The sequence below is a fragment of the Epinephelus moara genome, chromosome 12 (assembly GCF_006386435.1).
Source record: "Epinephelus moara isolate mb chromosome 12, YSFRI_EMoa_1.0, whole genome shotgun sequence".
NCBI classification, from domain to species: Eukaryota; Metazoa; Chordata; class Actinopteri; order Perciformes; family Serranidae; genus Epinephelus; species Epinephelus moara.
In genome coordinates, this window is record NC_065517.1 from 11,981,748 (window position 1) to 12,001,397 (window position 19,650).

Sequence of the window (19,650 nt, forward strand, 5' to 3'; positions counted from 1 at the left end):
GGCCGCGCTTTGGAAAGCAGAGCTAGATGGTAAACAAACATGGCAGCACACCGGTAAGGTAAGACAACACGTTTACATGTCGTTTTCTATATGTTCTCTGACATTTATCCTAACGATATGAGGTGGTTTTTGTGGAAAAAAAGCTTGTTTAGTGGACTAACTTTGCACTTGAAGTATGCCCGTTCACTTACGTTTTAAAAGGGTCTGACGCTACTATGCGCCCCGGCTGTATCTAGGCTAACGACTAACATGCTAACTATTATTTTTATGCCACTAGTCACTTGAAACAAATTTAGGACGATAGGAGACAGGTTGAAATAAACCGAAATTTCCCTTTAATATCCCTGACTTTTTTAAATTATTTTTCAGAAGGACTGGATTGTCCGCCACTAAACTGTTTAGCAGAGGCGGTAAGCTTCTCTTGCTTCATGTTCAATTTCTCCAAATGACAGCCTAAATAATAACCACAGTCATTAGATATATGCAATTTTTGTTGTCAAGTAGCACCTCTGCTCCTTTTCCTTGAAAGCTAATATAGATTTTATGTAAATGATTATTATATAGGCCTAGCGGAGGTGGTCTGTATTTCAGGCAAGGTGGCTGACCTCCGTTACTGAAGACTGTGGGAAGGCCTGCCTGCAGTATCATAACATGATGATATATTCTGGCAGATAATTGAAATAGATTAACCCTCTAATGTCTCTGGTTGTATTGGGTGATTGTGGACAATGAGAGAGGTATTCAGAGGAGTTTCCCCCTGAAAAATAATTTAGTGGAGGCAGTAAGCCACTCAGATACTTAGTCATTTTGTCTCAAGATCAATTCATTAGCAGATTACAGCCTAATCAAACCCTGCACTCATTAAACATCCATAATCCATATTTCCCAACCCATAGCATGATATCATAAGAATAATGCCCCGGTATCTACAGCATATCATTCTATGACAGATGTATGGGAAATCCTATGTAAAATGTGGGCAGTTATGCTTTACATCAGACTAAATTAACTGATTTAGTTTCTTTTTAAGTTTTTTTTTATAACCATAAACCATTGAAACTGACTCGTGTAAAACAATAACACACAATACTCATGCCATAAAAATATGATCTCAGTAAGAACTAATACATTTTATTTATGCTGAATAATTTCCTACCTCACAGCAAAACAAAATCTAAATCTACTGTTACTCCAGCCTTCAGTCAGCGAGTAAAAAAGTTCAGTATCTTCCTCTGAGATTTGCTTGAGGCAAAGTACAGAATCTTTTAAAATGGGAATACTCATCTAAAGCACAAAGTGTTTTTGATTTTAGTATCTTCCCACCTCTGTTCAGAGGTGTCATGCCTCAGTGACAGTTGGGAGTGTGTGGCTGGTGTTGGGCTCAGTACACAAAGTGATTTTTTTGCAGTGGCAGTCATGTAAACAGGCCTTTGGCTCTGTGTTTACTCTCTCTGCAGAATTCATTTTGGTCTGACTGTTGATCTGTCAGGTTAATGCTCTCTGTGCTTCTGGCTCCCTCCAAGTGTGCAGATAAGACCTGAGGGCAATTTATTGTCAAGCTTATCACTTTAAACTGTAAATATGTGTGTGTGTATAAATTACAAATTATGTGCTAATGATAGGGTGCTTAGTCTCAATTACACTGTGATTGAGTTGATTTGACAACCCTGACAGTTTTCCATTATTAGGTATTTAAAACCTGGGTGTTTATCACTGAAAATCAGCAACTATTGTTAAAAGGGTCATTCAGCAGCCTTGGCATATATGATATACATCATGGCAGGATCCTCATTGCAGCAGAGGAAACGTAAGCAGCTTCTGTAACAGCTGAGCCTATTGAAGTCCTCTGTTTCTGCACAAACCCCGAGGCATCGGAGCTGCGGGCTTTGCAAACATGGTTTTGACTTTTATATAAAGTATTTTCAACATGGCCACAAGAGGAAGGAGCAGCGTTCTGATTCTCCTCACCCAAGGTCATGGAACCTGAAAAGGAAAAAGGATTTGTCAAACAACTTCATCTTCGCAACGTCTACTGAATGTGAAGGAAGTTGTCTCTTGGTTTTGTTGCTGCAGAGTTAAAATGGCAGATAAAACAGAATATACGGACTCACATGGTGAGAGGACAGCAGGACTCCACATATGATGCCATATGCTGACACAGACGAAAACTATGCACAACCCCTCCCAATCAGACTGTCTAGTTTGTCATCTAACTTTGGGTGCTGTTTTCTTTTATTTTCACCAGTAGTAACTAAAAATACAGCAAAAGATTATGAAACTACAAAGTAGGACCCAGAGAGATCACCTACTGTACATCCACCAAGGCTGCGCAGTCCTCTTTAAGAATTAATACGAGGGGATGTTTAGACTTTATTTAGGCTGTCAGTATTTGTAAATGCATTGGGGTTTGTTCATGAGAAAATGACAAAAAAACCCTTGCAAAAATCGCAATGTTACACCATATTTCATTCTAAACTTTTAATAACTTTTTATAATATACAGTATATGGTCACAAGAGCACACAAGTTTGATTTTTCGGTTGCTTACACTGCATTATGTCAGCATCCTCACAATATTATTTGCATTTTTACTTTTTAAAGAAAAAAAAATCACATACGAGAATGTTTAAGAGTATGAAATTTTAAATGATGATTATTAGCATTTTATACATCCCGCTAAAAAATGAACAAATCAAACCAAAAACATTTTAAAAAGTAAAAAATGAAAACATCGGAAGTACATGTTCACTCGTTGAGAAGCATGTTGCCATATCACTGCCAATGTTCTGATTAGATTCCCACTGTGGTCTCCCATAGTAAATACTGCACTCTACACGTGTAAAATATTGTACGGTGATCAGCCTCAACCTTTCTTTATATTCCCAGGTGACATTTTATCAATGACAATCGCCAGAGTCCTGTGTAAAGCTAAAAAATGTGTTTAAAAAAAAAAAAAAAAAAGTAAAAAATAATCAGTCAGTACTGATTTATTGATTAAGTTTGAAATTAGTTTTATCTTAAGAATGTATTGTAAATGGATTATTCTGTAAATACACATACTTGATCCACAGCAGGTTGAGCTCAGAAACAGGATTTTGTCTTGTAACCTGTGTTGTTGCCGGAGGAGACGGCTGCGGGGGTGTCAGAAGGATTATTTTTAGCGGTGAAAGGTTAAACAGAGAGGCTTGACGGACTAAATTAACTGGATTATCTGTCATTCTCGTGGATTTCAACATAGTACGATCCACCGGGAGAAAAGCCCTCATAGTCATTTCACCTGCATATAGGTGCTCTGTTGACAAATAGGGAAAACTGGGAAATCAGAAGTATTGTTTTTTTTAAAGCTAATAAATGCAATGTAAACAAAGTTTACAGGTTTGATTTCCCCATTGAGCCCTTGAGCTTGATATTGAGACTTAATGTGTCCAAATATGTTTCATCCCAGCAGGGAGCACAGGGGACGTCCATTTGAATACTAAATGAATTTGCTCATTTTATTAAACTACCTGCAACGTCAGATATATATCAGTTCCTTTTCATTTCCGCTGTGTCAAATGCCTTTGTGGCTATCAGCTGTGAATTTTTAAGTATTTAATCAAATGTCAAAGTGTTGTAGTTTGAGCCCAGACAGCAGATTTTTAAAATGCTTTATTTAATTTAATATTAGATAACCAAAGACAGATTTAGTGTGTCCATAAGAGGTTTTCTGCTTTGTAAGATAAAACAGCCGAGAGGGAGAGAGAGGAGAGATTGGCAGACAATGCCAAAAGCAAAGTGTTATCACTAAGAACCAAGACCTTAATGCACCATTAAGTACCACAAAACTTATTGTAGACAAAGCTCCAAAGAGTACTGAACAATGCATCACAAAGGACCATAACTATAATAAATGTACTACTAATTATACCATAAAGAACCCCCAGATGTGTGACAAAGCACAAAAACCAAAAGTATAACTAAGACTGATGTGAAGAAAAAGTTGAGTAATTAATTGTTAATTTATCTGAAGTGATTGATTTGAATTTTGGGGTGTAATTGCTTTACATACATTTTAGACAATATTTAAGTCATAGAACTTCCAATTTTAATTAGGGCTACTTTGTTTTTGAAAAAACAAACAAACAAACAAACAAAAAACAGGAAACATGTCTTTAGATAGCCACAAACACTAAAGAACAGTATGAAGAACCACATTTTGTAAAAGTACCACAAAGACCCATAATGCTTAAGTGATTTCTGACTGCTAAAACTACTGCTGCACCCTGCCTCTACCTAAAGTACGGCTAGTTCTACTATCAGAACTACCATACTATGGCAAATGCTACTACCACTGCTATTTCTACTACCAGAACTACAACTACTACTGTAGAGTGCATTATCACCACTACTGTTAATATTACTAATAAGGCTGCTGCTATTACTAATACTTCTACCTCAACAGTAGTAAGAAGTCTGCACTGTACCACAAGAGCTACTGCATTTAGTATTTCCACCACTACTGCTAATACAACCAGTGTTACTCCTATCACTGGAAGTTCTGCTACGTCTGCTGTTATTACTACTACTATTACAACTACTACCACCACCACAACTACTGTGCCTCTAGTATTACTACCACTACTACTATGACTAAAAATGTTACTACTAACACTTACTACTGCTTCTGCTGCTCCTGCTTTGACTGCGACTACTAGCAGTAATACTACTACAACCAATACAAACATTTTTGCTGCTGCTGCTGCACATACTTCAAATACAACTAGTACACCTACTTGTATACCGTAAATTACCAAATAATAGCCGGGTTTCAAATAACCGCAGGGTCCCCTTTAAATGCCGGGTGCAGGTGTATATTTTGATAAATAACCGCCGGTTCCCAATAAACGCCAGGTCTAATTTATTTTTTAAAACAAAGAAGAAGACGTTGACCACTGACACTGCACGTTTTTCTTCTTCGCGCTTTTTTCGTGAAGGCTATTGTGCTTGCTTTCTGTCAATATCACATCAATGATCGCCATGGCTCCGGTGCAGCAAAAGAAAATTAAAAAGTACGACGTGAAATTCAAACTTTCTGTCATAAAATATGCAGAGGAAAACTCGGGAGAAGCCGCCGCTAGACATTTCTCTGTCGATCCCAATAGAGTGAGAGATTGGCGAAAAAATAAAACTGAGCTTCAGCGTCTGTCCGAGGAGGACAGCAAAAGGGCCAGGCTGCCTGGTGGAGGTAGGAAGAAAGCTTCTGAGGAGCTTGAGATAAACATGCGGGAATGGGTTATCAGCAAACGGGCACGCCACGAGAGAGTGTCCCGTAAAATGATCCGGGCGATGGTGAAACAAATGTACGCCACCGTGAGTGACAGCAGAGATGAGGAGTTTGCCGCTAGTGCTGGATGGCTAAATCGTTTCCTCCACCGCAACAGCTTCACTTGCAGAAGACGTACAACTATGGCCCAAAAGGATGCCAGAGAATTCACAGAGAAGCTGGTGAAGTTTGTGACATTTTCATCCCGGATGATTGAAACAAAGAAGATACCGGACAGAGACATCATAGCTATGGATGAAACTGCGGTGTGGTTTGACATGGTCGGGTCCACTACTGTGGAGACACGCGGGGCCCGCAGTGTCCCTTTGAAAACTACAGGCCACGAGAAGAGCCACTTGACTGTTGTTCTGGCAGCAAAAGCGGACGGGACCAAACTGAAACCTTTTGTGGTTTTCAAAGGAGGTGTCAGGGAAGTCAAGGCGATGCAAAGTATTGGTGGAGTGGTGATAGCATCCTCTAAAAACGGCTGGATGAATGACGACCTCACTGCAGATTGGCTGCAGAAAGTTGTGGGGAAATTCAACTTTGGCTCTCGTCTCCTCGTCTGGGATTCCTACCGATGCCACATCAGCCAGGCCACTAAAGAGGAGCTCAAGCGGGGCTACAAGATAACTATGGCTGTGATACCGGGAGGATGTACAAAATACATCCAGGCACCTGACGTTGTTTGGAATCAGCCGTTCAAAGCCAGTCTGCACGAGTCATATGACAGCTGGATGGCCGGTGACGCGGACAAAACCTACACCGCTGGAGGAAACATGAGAGCCCCAGCTCGCCGCCTACTTGTCGCCTGGGTGCTTAAAGCTTGGGAGGAGTTGGACACGGAGGTGGTGAAAAAATCCTTCAAGGTGATTGTGTGTGTGAGTTTCTCTGTTTGTAAATGAAAGAGAGAGAGAGAGAGTCTGTTTGTGTGTGTGAGAGAGAGTAACAGTGTATATATATATATATATATATATATATATATATTATAACAGTAAATGTTATAATTATTTTAATATACATTTTTGGAATATTGTGCTTTAAGGTGTGTGGCCTGACAGTGGCAAGTGATGGCAGTGAGGACCATTTGATCCACTGCTTCAAAGAAGGAGAGCCATGTGCTGCAGGGAGAGAGATGTTGGCTCAGGCCAGACAAGGAGAGCAGGAGGATGATGGAGAAGCTGAGCAGCAGGAGGAAGATGAGGGTGAAGAGTTTGAAAACGAACTGGTAGTTGAGGATGATGATGATGATGAGGAGGAGGAGGAGGTGGATGCTGATGAGGAGGATGAGTGAGAGGATGGACATGGACTTGGTCTTACAACAGGCTGTTGAACTAGTTTTCTTGTTGTCTTACTCAGGTTGCCTTCTTTCATGTTTCTTTTAAATTCATGTACCAGTACATGTTATTTTTTCTGTGTGTTTCAGAAAACAAGTTGCTGATATAGCTACAGACAGGATCTGGCCATTGTTGTTCAGTATTTGGCCTTATATTGTCTACCTTCCTGAAAGTGTTGTGAGAGTGTTGTGTTGACAAAAGAAGAAAAAAGTTTAACTACAGTACTGTAATCTTACTCTTAAAACATGTAAAAGTTAAAGTCATTCTGGTTTAATTAACAGAATTTGAATAAATTACCATATTTTCCCAGTTTTTCTGAGCAAGATTTTTGTGAGGAAGGAATTAAACGCCTGTCCCAAATTGCCGCCTGGTCCCAAATAAACGCCTGGTCTGTTAAGTGATTGAAACAAATAAACGCCCCGGCTATTATTTGGTAATTTACGGTAAGTACTGCTACCACTGTTATATGGTGCTGCTAACACTAGCAGACTCCCTACAGCAAGTTCTGCTAATTCTAGTAGGCCTACATTTTTAACTGCTCCTACTACTACTACCATGGGTGCTGCTGCTGCTGCACCTAGTTCAGATACTACCACAACTACTGCTGCTATCACTAGTAGTGACACAACCACCTGCAGCTAGTGCGGCTAGTAACTTTTACGACTGCTGTTACAACTAATCCTACTGCTACAACAACAACTTCTACTACTAATACTAGAACTGCTGCTGCTGCTGTTCAACGCAGGAGGGAGTAAAACAAACAGGACAGCTTTGGACAGACAACCCGCCACTGGATTAGAGATTAAAAGCAATTTCTAATCTTCTTTTGCTATGGCCAAACTTGGTGATGTCTGAGCTTCAGCTGACCTACAATAAGTTAATGCCTTCAACTTTCCCCTGCTTGTTCAGATCAAAAAGGGGGCTTGGTGGTGTTCATCTTCACTTCACAGAGTCTCAGGGTATCAAAAAACACAGAAAAACCAATAACACTAGCAATAGAATGTCCATTTTCTCTGTGGAAAGCAACGAGAGAGGCATCCAGTGGTGTGTCCTCTTGTGAAGAGAGCAAATCCACAGTCTTATTTCTACTTCAAATCCTCAAAGAGACACACTGGCCCCTCAGACCTTAAACTTCCATCACATTTCATCATCCTCCTCTGGGTCTGAGTGCATGTTGAGATGTGGAAAAATGTGAAGTATTCCAAAATTTTAGATTGTTTGGTTCATCTTGTTGTAGAGCTATATGGGTTAAATGTACAAATAGTGTTGTAGGTAATCAGCCAACTGCATTTAATTACAGAAAATTACAGAAAACTAGTTATTTTGATAATCGATTGCTAGAATCATTGCACACCAAACAATCTGTTTTCAGCTTCTCAACCATAAATATTAGCTTTTTTAGTCTTCTATGATATTCAAGTAAAATAAGTATTTTTAGATTTTGGACTGTTGAACAAAACTAAATGAATTGCTATTCATTATTTATTCGTTACTAACAAATTAAGAAATAATGAAAATTATTGTAATTTAAGCAATTGCTGCAGAAAAAGGGAAATAATTTGCTTATACAAAAGAAATAAAAGTAAACTTTCTTTTACTTTCTCTATGTATCTATACTAATTTTTGTCTTTGTGATGCTGCAATTATCAAATTGCTCAGGGGGTCAAAAAAGGTTTATTTTATCTTAGAATATGAAATTAAACAAACAGTAGAAGCAATAAATAAACAAAGAATATTAATTAGAAAACTAAGCAGTTTTATTTGGCCAGTTGGGACATGTAAACATATAAATCATAAGATCCTGATCGTTTTTAGGTAGAAGTTAAAAGAGAAAAATATGACTGCACATAAAATAAAATACAACATCATCAAAATATAAGAACAAAACTTTGTGTATAAACTTTTAAAGTATTCAACAATGTACAAATATGTATATTATGTAGTTACATTTCCCCTGTGCATACCTGTAGAGCTTCCTACTGATCTCAAACTAATCTTAAAACTAAACAATACATGTTTTTTGCACATACTTCAAGAGCTGGATTTATCTTAAAGGTTTCTTTACTTCTGTAACAAACATGTTTTGTCTAAAGCTTCCTCTGGGACTTGAAGCCTGAGATGGCATAAGCTTTTGGACTTATGGGATTTCTAACAAAAGCATGAAAGTACGGTCAACAGAGGATTTAAGTATTCATTTATTACTAAGAGCCAGACTGCAATGTCACAGTGTGTCGTGACAGCCTCTGCAGCAAAACATAACAGGATTATACCCATAGCCTTTATAAATTTAAAACCTTTTTTAAACAATGACAATTAAAATAACAAAAAAATGACAGATTAGTGAAAGCAATGACATGAACCTTGAAGATACCACAAAAATTTAAAACCAGCAGGTATAACAATAGGTAAAGATATAAATGGCCTGGTCAGCTTTAGTCTGAACACACGTGCCTCCAGGGTGGTGTGCTTGTAAGGACAACCCAGACCAGTATGGACTGTCAGACTGGTGGTGAGATGAGGATGTTACTTTACTGGATAAGTACAAGCCTTGCAGTTTACAGGAGCTGTCAACGCTGTCGAATAATGTGAGTTTTATTGGTTTCAATGGAGTGTGAGGCCACATTGCTAAGAATAAAAACACCAGGGAAACACCAGTGTCAGGTGTCAGGGTGGGCCGGGAGGCGGGTGTCCTGAACAAACTGGTCACCGGGGCTGACAGATGCCCCCAGAAAGCCACTAACAGGATGACGCTAGTGCTGCGAGGGCCGTGGGGTAAAGACGGATTATGTCTGAGCAGTAGATAAACAGATTATTCCCGAAACGGTGCCTACTTTTTTAACCTCGTCACTCTTGCCACACTTACAGCTCCCACTGTCCCACTGTTCCCGTGGAGAAGAGGAACGCCAGCCTCCATCAGATGCACATCCTGGAGTGTTCATTAGGAGTGTTTCAGCAGGACTCTCAGGGCCCTAAATGATCTGACATCTCCATGCTTACTCACCCCGCAACCCAACTGCACCCATGAGCTCCACCTGAGCTAGAGGACGCCACCAGCCCCCCCTCCCACCTCCCCTCACCCTGCTGGACTTACTTTGACGTGCATATTTTTGGGAACTCTTCTTCCACAATGCCGTGGGAATTTGGACTTGTACTGCTGTTCGTCCTTGCTCCACAAGCTGCTGGAATTAAAGGTAAGCCTTGTTTTGTTCGCAAAGCCACAATCCTTTGAGCCTCGACACTTCATGTCCTTTACAACTTAAAAAAGAAGTCACGTGCTCTCACACTTTTATTCTTTGTGAAAAGAATAAAGTTCTCAGTAGATAAGAGCAGTTAGATACAAGGATTTGAAGACTATCTGTACAAGTACTAAACTTGGTCACAATGCAAAGCAAAGCCTATTACGATTGCATAAGTACTTGGCTGTGAAATCACTAAGGTGTTGGACGCTGTCACTACTTCCCCCCAGGACACAAGGAGGCTGTTTAAATGCATGATAAAGCAAAAGAAGTTGAGTAAATCCTTTGTCTTTGGCTTATTCTGAACCCGCAGCAAAAGAGAAATCCGTATTTATGACGGGCCACGAATACGTGAAAACATGTCCACAATGCAAATGAAAACGGAAAGCGGATAATAGCACAGTTTAGTAGATTTATTGCCAGCTTGGTGACAGCTTGACAATTTGAATTACAGTGCGCTCCAGACTTATTTGTTGGAAAAAAAAGCCATAAACATGACAAAAGAGAAGGAGGTTATCACTTTTCTGTATAACAAAATCTAAATTGTCTCCGCATAATATTATAAATAAAACAAAACACCCTGCCTGTGACATTCACCTTCACTTTAAAGCATTTCTTATGTTTATTCTAAAAGCATCAATAAGCTGGCTGCACCCACGTTGACTAACGCCGTCCTAAATATATCTGCTAGATTGTGTGATCAAATACATATACATACAGTACACTGTTGTTGTGGTGCATGAATTTATTCCAAGCACCCTTCAAGTACAGTGAGTGCTTTTATTTTTAGTACGAGTGGGCATTGGAGGGAGAGCGAACCCCCGAACCCTGGCAAGTAGATATATAATGCTAAACTCCACTCTGCCCATGGCCACAAATAACACAAAACAGAGACATAGTGAAGGACACATAAAAGAGTTCAGTCATTTTAATGGCCTCAGTCTGGATGCAAGTGTTTTCAAGTGAAGTTAAAAAGTGAGTTAAAATAAAGTAAATGATGTAAATTGAAGTCACACCAGTTTCCATTGAGACTGCTGTAAATGTATTAAACTTACTGCTTGTGGTTTTGCCAGTTTTCACCAGTGAACTTACTGTTTTAATCTTTTTTTAAAACTTATTTTATGTCCTTGTACATCTGAAGGGTATTGTGTTCTTCAAGAAGAAACTGCACTGTACAATAAACAAGGTACTCCTGCATAGAGACGTTGGAAAATACTTAAGATACGTCTCTGTTAATAAAAAAAGGAGAGAGAATGAGCTCCTGCTTGTGAGTCCTTCAAAGTTAATTAGAAATAAAGATCAAAAACATGTAGCCTTGTTTGAGAACAGTTTGTACAAGCATATTGTGATATGAGTGATTCAAGAAAATGTTTCTGGTATGTAGAATTTCTCGTCGGTCTGAATGAAATAAATGAGTTGTCCAGATGTGCCAAGTAATTGACACAGTCTGCCTTTATCCACAAATTAATTAATTTAAAATATGGTACCAAAAATCGAGGTAATAAAATTGATAGCTGAAATATACTAATAACCTTTAAACTTAATGACCCAAATAAACTAATACAAAATGAATATTCTGTTCACCATATTCATTATCATGGTCTGCCAGTTTTTTAAAAGGTTCAACCTTTTATATATTTATTTATTTTCTAATAGATTTTATGATTTATTGACATAGTTTGGCAACTTATACAGCAGTGGTCCAGAAAGTTCAACATTCATTACAGGTGTCAGTTAAATCACTTCTCGTCGTCATCTCAATCAATCATGTTTTTAACCTCTACTGTAACTTCATAGCAAACCATTCCCTCATTGTCATTGTCGTGATACAGCACTTCTCTGATGACACTAATTATTTTCATATTGATCACTCTACCAGTTATTTACCTGATGAAATGATTAATCATTTTGCCTATTGAATGTCAGAAAATGGCTGCAATAATGTCCCACAGCCCAAGATGACTTATTCAACTTACTTGTTTCATTTCATTTTCATTTGTTCCAAAACCACAAAACTTTTAGTTTATACTCAATTCAGCGCAATAGCACCTTGCATGCAAAGATGTAGTCCAAAGTACTTTACATAGCAAAATTGAAACAACATAAAATAAATGTATAGATAAAAATAAAGACAAGATAAATAACAATGAATAACATTTTGCAAGATTAAATGATACAACTATGAAGTACCTCGCTATTCTGATGTTCAGAGGAGGTGAGTTCCTGTGTGACAAAGAAAAAGCACCAAATCATAACTTTTGAAAAGCTTTAAGGAGCAATGTTTGGTATTTCAGCTGGAAAAAGATTAAAATGTGTTTGGTGAATTGGGACAAAAGAAACACACAGAAAAAAGGGATGTGCTGCAATCGTTATAAAAGAAAAATATTACCTTGTTTTTTAATATTTAAAAATATTTAAAACCAAACAAAGACAAAAAAACAAAGAGCCATTTACTTGGGGCTGGAAAAGTACCATTAATTTTTATTTTGGAACAATTAATTGATTTGTGTTTTGTCCACGAAATGTCAGAAGTTAATGTGAAATGGCCATCTCAGTTTCCAAGAGTGTGAAATTGTGATGTCTTGTTTTGTTCTAACAACAGTTCAAAACCTCAGAACATTCAGTTTACAATTATATGAAGCAGGGAGAACAGAAAATCCTCACACTAGGGAAGCTGAAGGAAGTGTTTTGGCATTTTGCTTGAAAAAAAAAAAGACTCAATCTGTTATCGACCCAGTTCTCAGCTCTACATATAAATGCACAACGCCTGCTCTGACCAGGATAATTCTTGTCAGAGTAAGGCTTGGTGACAGAAGTGATACCACGCTGTCATTTGGGGTCTGATTAAACTTGATACATGCTGATTGCTGAAATAACTGTTTATTTAATGTAACATTTACTACATGCATCAAGAAAAACACATTACACAGGGCTGTAGCAGCTGGCTGGTCAATTTTCATGTATTGAAAGTGTAATTTTTACTCCTATTTTATTTGCTTTTGATCCGATGCTTTCAACACTGATTTTAGGACAAATGATATTCACCAGATACTTTTGTTTGAAGCTGTGCTTTGTACCAGAAGAGTGGGGTTTACACAGTAGATGGCATTGCCTAATTCCACAAAATGACACTGAATCTAATTTTAACTGTCTTCAATGTTGCCTACATTATTGTCCTTCTGTAGTAAACACAACCCATCTGTTGCTCTGAGCAAATGCCAAGGATTTGGATCAGACTAGGATCTGGTCTGTAGTGAGTCTGACCCTGAATCATTTCTTGTCTTTTTCTTATCCAGGGGGTGGCGTCACGCTAGACTCTGGGGCTGTTGGCTCCCTACGTTTGGCGGAGCTGCTGAAAATGTCCACGCAAACAGAAGGGTCAGGATTCGAAGTGGACAGACGTCGACCCAGGAGGTCTGTGTTTCTACACTCTGGAGTGAGAATCTGCCCCCAAGAGAGCATCAATGAAGTGCTCGCCAGCCATCAGGCGTATTACCAGCTCAGAGGTACTTGATTCAACAAGCATCACCTGGACTTAACATTCATACAGTTACAGAGACATTTATGCCTGTTACCTGCCCAGTGTAACAGCTGTCTTTTACAGCCCCTAAGCACCAAACTCTTGCCTTGCTTAAGGGCATATCAGCAGTATTTTGTGATAATGCAGACAGTTGTGCTCATCTTCTTTTATTTCCTGGGTTTTTCCAGGTTGTCTTGGTTACCAACAGCTGTCATAAATCTGCTCTCCTTGGGCTGACACCTCAGATTTTAAACAGGGACACGCAACATTTATTTAACTACAATTTTCCAAAGCAAACATTAGGTTCTGATTGATTGATTTCTTACCTTATGCTTGGAAGGTTTCCATTGCTCAAGTATTGTAGGATTAGGAAAATTAAGAAAGTTCAGTTTGATTTAGAGTTATTGCATTGTTGGTAATTGAGCTGCACAACAGAGACCAACTTGTAAAATTGCACTCAAGGACATCCAGACATCAAACATCCAACATTTAGAAATTCAAACCCTGGAGAAAAGAAAACAGAAAAGTGTCTAGTTTTGTAATCCCTAGCATTACAAAGGTTTGACAGCTGACTCAAATGTCGGAGCACTGGTGAATGCAAAAACAGTGACAGTTTTCAAAACATTCAAAATTATTTATGGCTCACAACTTTATCACCAGGTGATGAGAAGGCTGTCTACCGTTACAGAAATGCCTGAAAACCGACAGCTTGCTGGCAGGTTGGAAATTGATGTAAAAACTTACGAGCCTTTAAAGAGGAGCACAAACTGAAGAATTGATTAACTGTCAAAACCACATTTATCCATCACATTTTCTAAAGCATTTACTACAATTTTGGACATTTTAGCCTCAGCTTGATAGTGAGTTAGTCAGTTAGTTTGACTTCAGTACAACAATATAAACAACATAAAATACGACTGTAAAACTTTATCCACACCATGTAGATATTTGGCAGAAACCAAGAAGGCTAGTTAAATGCTTCTGTGTTGTTTCTTGCAACCCAAATGAAGTTTTATGCAACTGGAAAAACCGTCTGAGTTGTGTTGTTTCTCCCTAAATTTCGTGTCAGAAATTAGCATTTGACCAATGGAAATCCATGTTTGTTAATGACGTTATGAAACTGACAGCCGAAATATATGCAACATGGTTCCCAGCATGACACATCTGCTGCAGCATGCCCGCAACAGAGAGCATCCATTATAATCAGCTGAAGCTGCTACATTGACCCTGGAAGCTGTGCTTGCCTGCTTGTACAATGCACTCCTCAACATTTATTTAACATAGCTGGTCTATTTATTTTTCTGTACACAGGGCTCCACAGCCCACCAACAGGTAAATACTACATAAGACTGTGTAAACATCGAGTACAATCTGTTTAAAAGTGATTAAAGTGAATACCTCATTGTGTCAGAGGCAATGCGAAGCAGCAGAGCAACATTGTGTGTGTTTTTATATTTCACATTGAAATAAATCAAATCAATTCATACTGTAGCTAAAACGATCCAGTTAATTGATTCAGTACCAGTTTGTGTAGCCTACGTTTCCAAACCCTGCATAAATAACTGCATTAACATTTGGCAAAACTCAATACACACATTTTGAAGCTGGCAGCAACCACACGCTGCAATGACAGAGTCTGTACAGCAGGCAAAAAAACCTCAATCCGCTCTGCTTGCGTGACACATTGCGGCCGTACCCCATGTGTTTCGGCCGTGACAGTGAGTCAGAAGTTGGTTCTGCAGGGGTCCAGGGGATAAGACCCAGTTTGAATCCAGTCAGGGACGGTTGCTGTATCTCTCTCCAGCTGCTTTTCTGCCCCCGCTCCACTGTGGCTATCTCATAAGGTCCTAGTCCAAGTCTTAACTGAATTATCTGCGTCATTGCAACAGGCTGAGGTGATCTGACAGAAACAAGAGAGACTTCTGTAACTTATATACAACAAAAATGTAGTTTCTCTTTTTATTTTATATGATGTATCAAACTCATCGTCAATCAATCAAACTCACCATCCTCCCATCACCTCATCATGATTGGGTGAAGCTCAAACTTTTTCCTTTGCCAAGAAACATTACAAGTAAAATACCACATTTACTGCTTGAGCTTTGACCATTGATAACCAGATGTGTGACAAGAACACAAAATAGAACACAAAGAAGTGTAAGATTTCATCTTGGACTCTGCGTACATTGTCACTATCATGCACACAAAGTTTTGACAAGAAAATGAAATGATAGGCCAAACCAAATTCTATTTACAATGCAGCTCTGTCACCATGTGAATAAAATGGCTAAAATCTGCTGTTTAAAATGTTGGGGGCAAATATGTAGCCCACATCAGAGTACAGTAGAAACAGGTGACGGTGAGGAAGAGAGCGGAGGGAAATGATGTGTGACAGAGGTGCTAGACCGGGTCTGACCTCAGGATGTTATAGGTACATGATCAACACTGGAGCCAGCTGACCCATCAGTGTGACCACTCGGGAGTGATGAAGTGAGCCGTGGACTCATTCACCTCCTCCACACAGGTTGTCTCTTACAAGTCTGTTTCTGTCAAAACTCTCCAACGCAGAAAAGTGACGATCTGTGTGGTTTCAACTGTCTGGAGTTTATTTTTCACCACAGAAACAAAACCTTTACATCTGACACTGCTTTCTGACTCTGTATATACACAGTATTTATGAATCACAGGGCTGTTTCACATGGTGTTAATGTCCCTTATTGGATTGAAGTTTGCTCTGTGTTGCAAATGTCAGAGAGAGTTCTCATCTGCGGGATGATAAAACAAACTTTGACAGCTTAATTCTGTTCTGCACATTAGCTTTTTATCTCCACTGATATGTGTATATGCAAATAGCTTTTTCTTCTTCTCATCTATTGTCTTCTTTATCTTTCTCTTTCTTTAATCATCCTATTTTTTCTTTTATCTTTGTCTAAAATGGACTTTAAAGCAAGAATAAAGTGATACTGATCAATTGATTGAGAGTAGATTGGCCCCAAACCAGACAGTTATTCAAATGGTAAGATGATATAATGATTTATGTGTTTACTGTAGCAGGTATCGCCTTCTAATGCAGCACGTCATGTTACCGGCTTCATTGTATATCATGTATCATAGTCATAGTTACATTCTGTAGGACTGTAGGGATTCTTATAAATAAACTGCATTTGGAAATACTGAAGGTTGAGATAAACATGCAAAAACCACAACACTTTCCTCAGAACAATATATTGGTAACTTATAAAGATATCCAGCTAACAAACAAACAAAATTTGACAGTCAGATCTCAGTTGGAAATAATGTTCAGAAACACTGAACCAGCTATCAGGCACCAAACTGGAATCTGTCTCATTTCTGACACTTATATTTGCAGTGCAGAACAGACTGTTACTGTGTAGAGGAGCTTCTCGCAGCAGTGTGTTTAGTGCTGAAAGTCGAAGAGGCTGTGCTGTGTTTATGTGTTTGTTTGGTCAGTTTGTCAGGAGGCTGTGTGGGAGGCGTTCAGGATCTTCTTCGACAGGATCCCGGGGACGACGGAGTACCAGAAATGGGTTCACACGTGTCAACACGAGTCGCTGTGCATCTCCGACCTCGCCAAAAACTTCAGCAGCTCCGAGGAACACATGAGCATGATTCACAGGGTAAGAGAACCACGGCGGGCTTACAGAGCAGTCTGCTTGCCACATCACAACCTATCAGCTGTCAACACTCTCTCTGCAGACATGCAGTACATTTAGACATTTTACCAGGGATGTGAGATTACCAAGCGTCCTGCAAATATGTACCTCAATAACAAATGGAATTTTTTTTATACAACTTGAGAACATTTATAGCTGACTTTTTTTCATCTTTTTTGCACACCCCTTTAAACTAAAGGACACTTGAGGACATTTACATAAAAGTGGAGATTGTGTGACCTGCAAGAATCAAACTTGTTGTCAGACAGGGATTGCTAAATTTCAGTTTGTTGACCAGCACTTGTGTTTTTAATCATCTTTCATCAGTACTGTCTGTCCTGCCTGCTGGGCTGCTACGTGGCCTCGTTTAATGGCAAATAGGCAGGAAACATTTACACTCAGTGGCCACTTTATTAGGTACAGGTGAACACAAATATCTAATCAGCCCCACAAAGGCGGCATGGTGGTGCAGTGGTTAGCATCGACATGAGACAATATTATCTGCCCCTTTTACACATTCGATTACAGAAGAATCTGTTTCTTTTTTGCTTCAGGCCATAAAAGATAAAAACAGCACATAAATAATGTAAATAACTGTAACTGCTTAAGTGCAGTAAGTTTCTTTATGCTGATTCTATGAACACACATTGTCATTTAACCTTAGCCATCATCTTTTTCATAAAACTTAAGGGTTATCTGGCTTAAAGCCCCAAAGGCAAACTTTACAACGGTGTAAAATTCAGCTCAATAAAAACTGTAACCGTTCATAGACATGCCAATTGTTTTTTTTTAGTCACCCACTATAAGCTCAAGCATGTTTACATTGCATAAATTAGCCTAGCAGCTAAAGGACATTCCTCCATTCATAACTTAACAAATATGTACAGGGTCCGGCGTTAAGGTTTTTTCCTACTTGCCTCTCAAATCTACTTGCCCCATCTAAATTCTTATTTGCCCTGCCTAAGAGGTTCTTTTTCTGGCTGTGTGGTGCATATTTTTGCTCATGACTTATATCTTACGTCAGCAGAGACGCTCAGCCAATGGAGGCAGCAGCACATAAAAAAGCAGCACACTGCAACTGGCCCCTCCGAGGACAGAAACAGGAGAGGAAATACACGATTACAGGCCTGGAATTAAGTCATTTTTAGGGCAAGGCCACTTTGGCCTTTGATAAATACAAATTTATTGGGGCATCACGGCCAAAACCAATGGCGCAATAACAATATGTGCTAATTACATTGAATGAAGACAAAACAATATGTGTTGAAAAACAGTATTGAGTTTATTAAAACTGGGTGTGCATGACTGGGGATATATCTCGTTTCTTGTTGTTTTGATTCATGTCCCTTATTTTTTTTTATTTTCTAAGTCTTTGACATCTCTTTATTCTTTTGTTATCTCCTAGTTATTAAGAAATTATTATTAGAAGAAGATGATTTATTGTCCTTTCTCAGTACATTACATACACTGAAACGAAATCTGACCTCTGCATTTGACCCATCCTGCTGTATACACTGGGAGCAGTGGGCAGCCGCAGTGCAGAGTCCGGGGACCAACTCCAGTTCTTTTGCCAATGGTCAGGGTCACTGACAGGAGTATTCATCTAACATAGCCTACATATCTTTAATTATATAATTATTTATATGTCTCTCTATATATTTTTACATAAATCCCCAATATTTAATTTACCTTTAAAAAAATCCTCTTCCTTCATTTAATTTGACAGTGTTTATTGTATTGTATTATATGTATTAATTCTCTACAGGATCTTGTATGTTCTTTAATGTGTGTTCAGTTTATTAAAAGAAAAAAACGTTTTGGTGAACCCTGCAGCAAAACGAACCCTCTTCCTCAGAGAGGATCTTTGCTTCCTAGTTTGTTCCTGGCGACACAGCAGAGTGAACCGTCTTTCTTCTCAGAGGATCTTTGTCTCATGAGAGCAGGCAGCATGCTCTCCGAGATTTGACAGTCACTAGAAGCACATTATGACCCTTTGTAAAAGTTTCTGTGTGGTACCTGTGTTTTACATGAGCTAACGTTAGCGGGTAAGGACTGAGAGGCTGTCCGGTATGTGTGTGTGTCCAAGTCGGTGCTGCTTGCCTGATCGGGCATGTCTGCGCAGGGTCTGCTGGCCCGACGGCTATTTTTACTTGCCCTGGGCATTCGGGCAACCGTTAATGTCGGACCCTGATGTACTATTTATACTTTTTCTTACTCACCATTGGTTTAAGTCATTGCATCTCCTGACAGAACAGCAGGTTTAAATTTCAGCTTGCATGCAAGTTTTTTCAACATTGTTAAAACAGAGTTGCTAATGTTGCTGTAGTGAGAAGTTAGCAGAATAAGATGCCGGTCCAGGCAGGTAACATTACATGGTGTTTTATCTCCATTTTTCCAGTAGGTGTGAATGTGAGCATGAGTGGTTGTCTTTCTTTATGTGTCAGCCCTAGTCGGATGACCTGTCTTGCCCATAATGTCAGCTGGGGGCAGCTCCAGACTCCTGCAACCTTGAACAGAATAAGCAGCTACAGAAAATGAATGAATGAATAATCAGCCATGTGGCAGCAAATCAGTGCTTAAAA

The 19,650-nt window shown here is 39.1% G+C and overlaps 1 protein-coding gene across 1 annotated transcript in view; it reads left to right on the top strand.

Annotated features, from left to right (window-relative positions):
* Positions 1 to 9,734: 9,734 nt before the first annotated feature.
* The window catches only part of LOC126399179 (interphotoreceptor matrix proteoglycan 2-like), a 56,494-nt gene continuing 46,578 nt past the window's right edge, over positions 9,735 to 19,650 (top strand). The window contains exons 1-3 of the mRNA XM_050059009.1: positions 9,735 to 9,829; positions 13,171 to 13,380; positions 16,866 to 17,032. Of these exons, the coding sequence (XP_049914966.1) occupies positions 9,766 to 9,829; positions 13,171 to 13,380; positions 16,866 to 17,032 (441 nt within the window). The 5' untranslated portion in view covers positions 9,735 to 9,765. The remainder of the gene's footprint in view (positions 9,830 to 13,170; positions 13,381 to 16,865; positions 17,033 to 19,650) is intronic.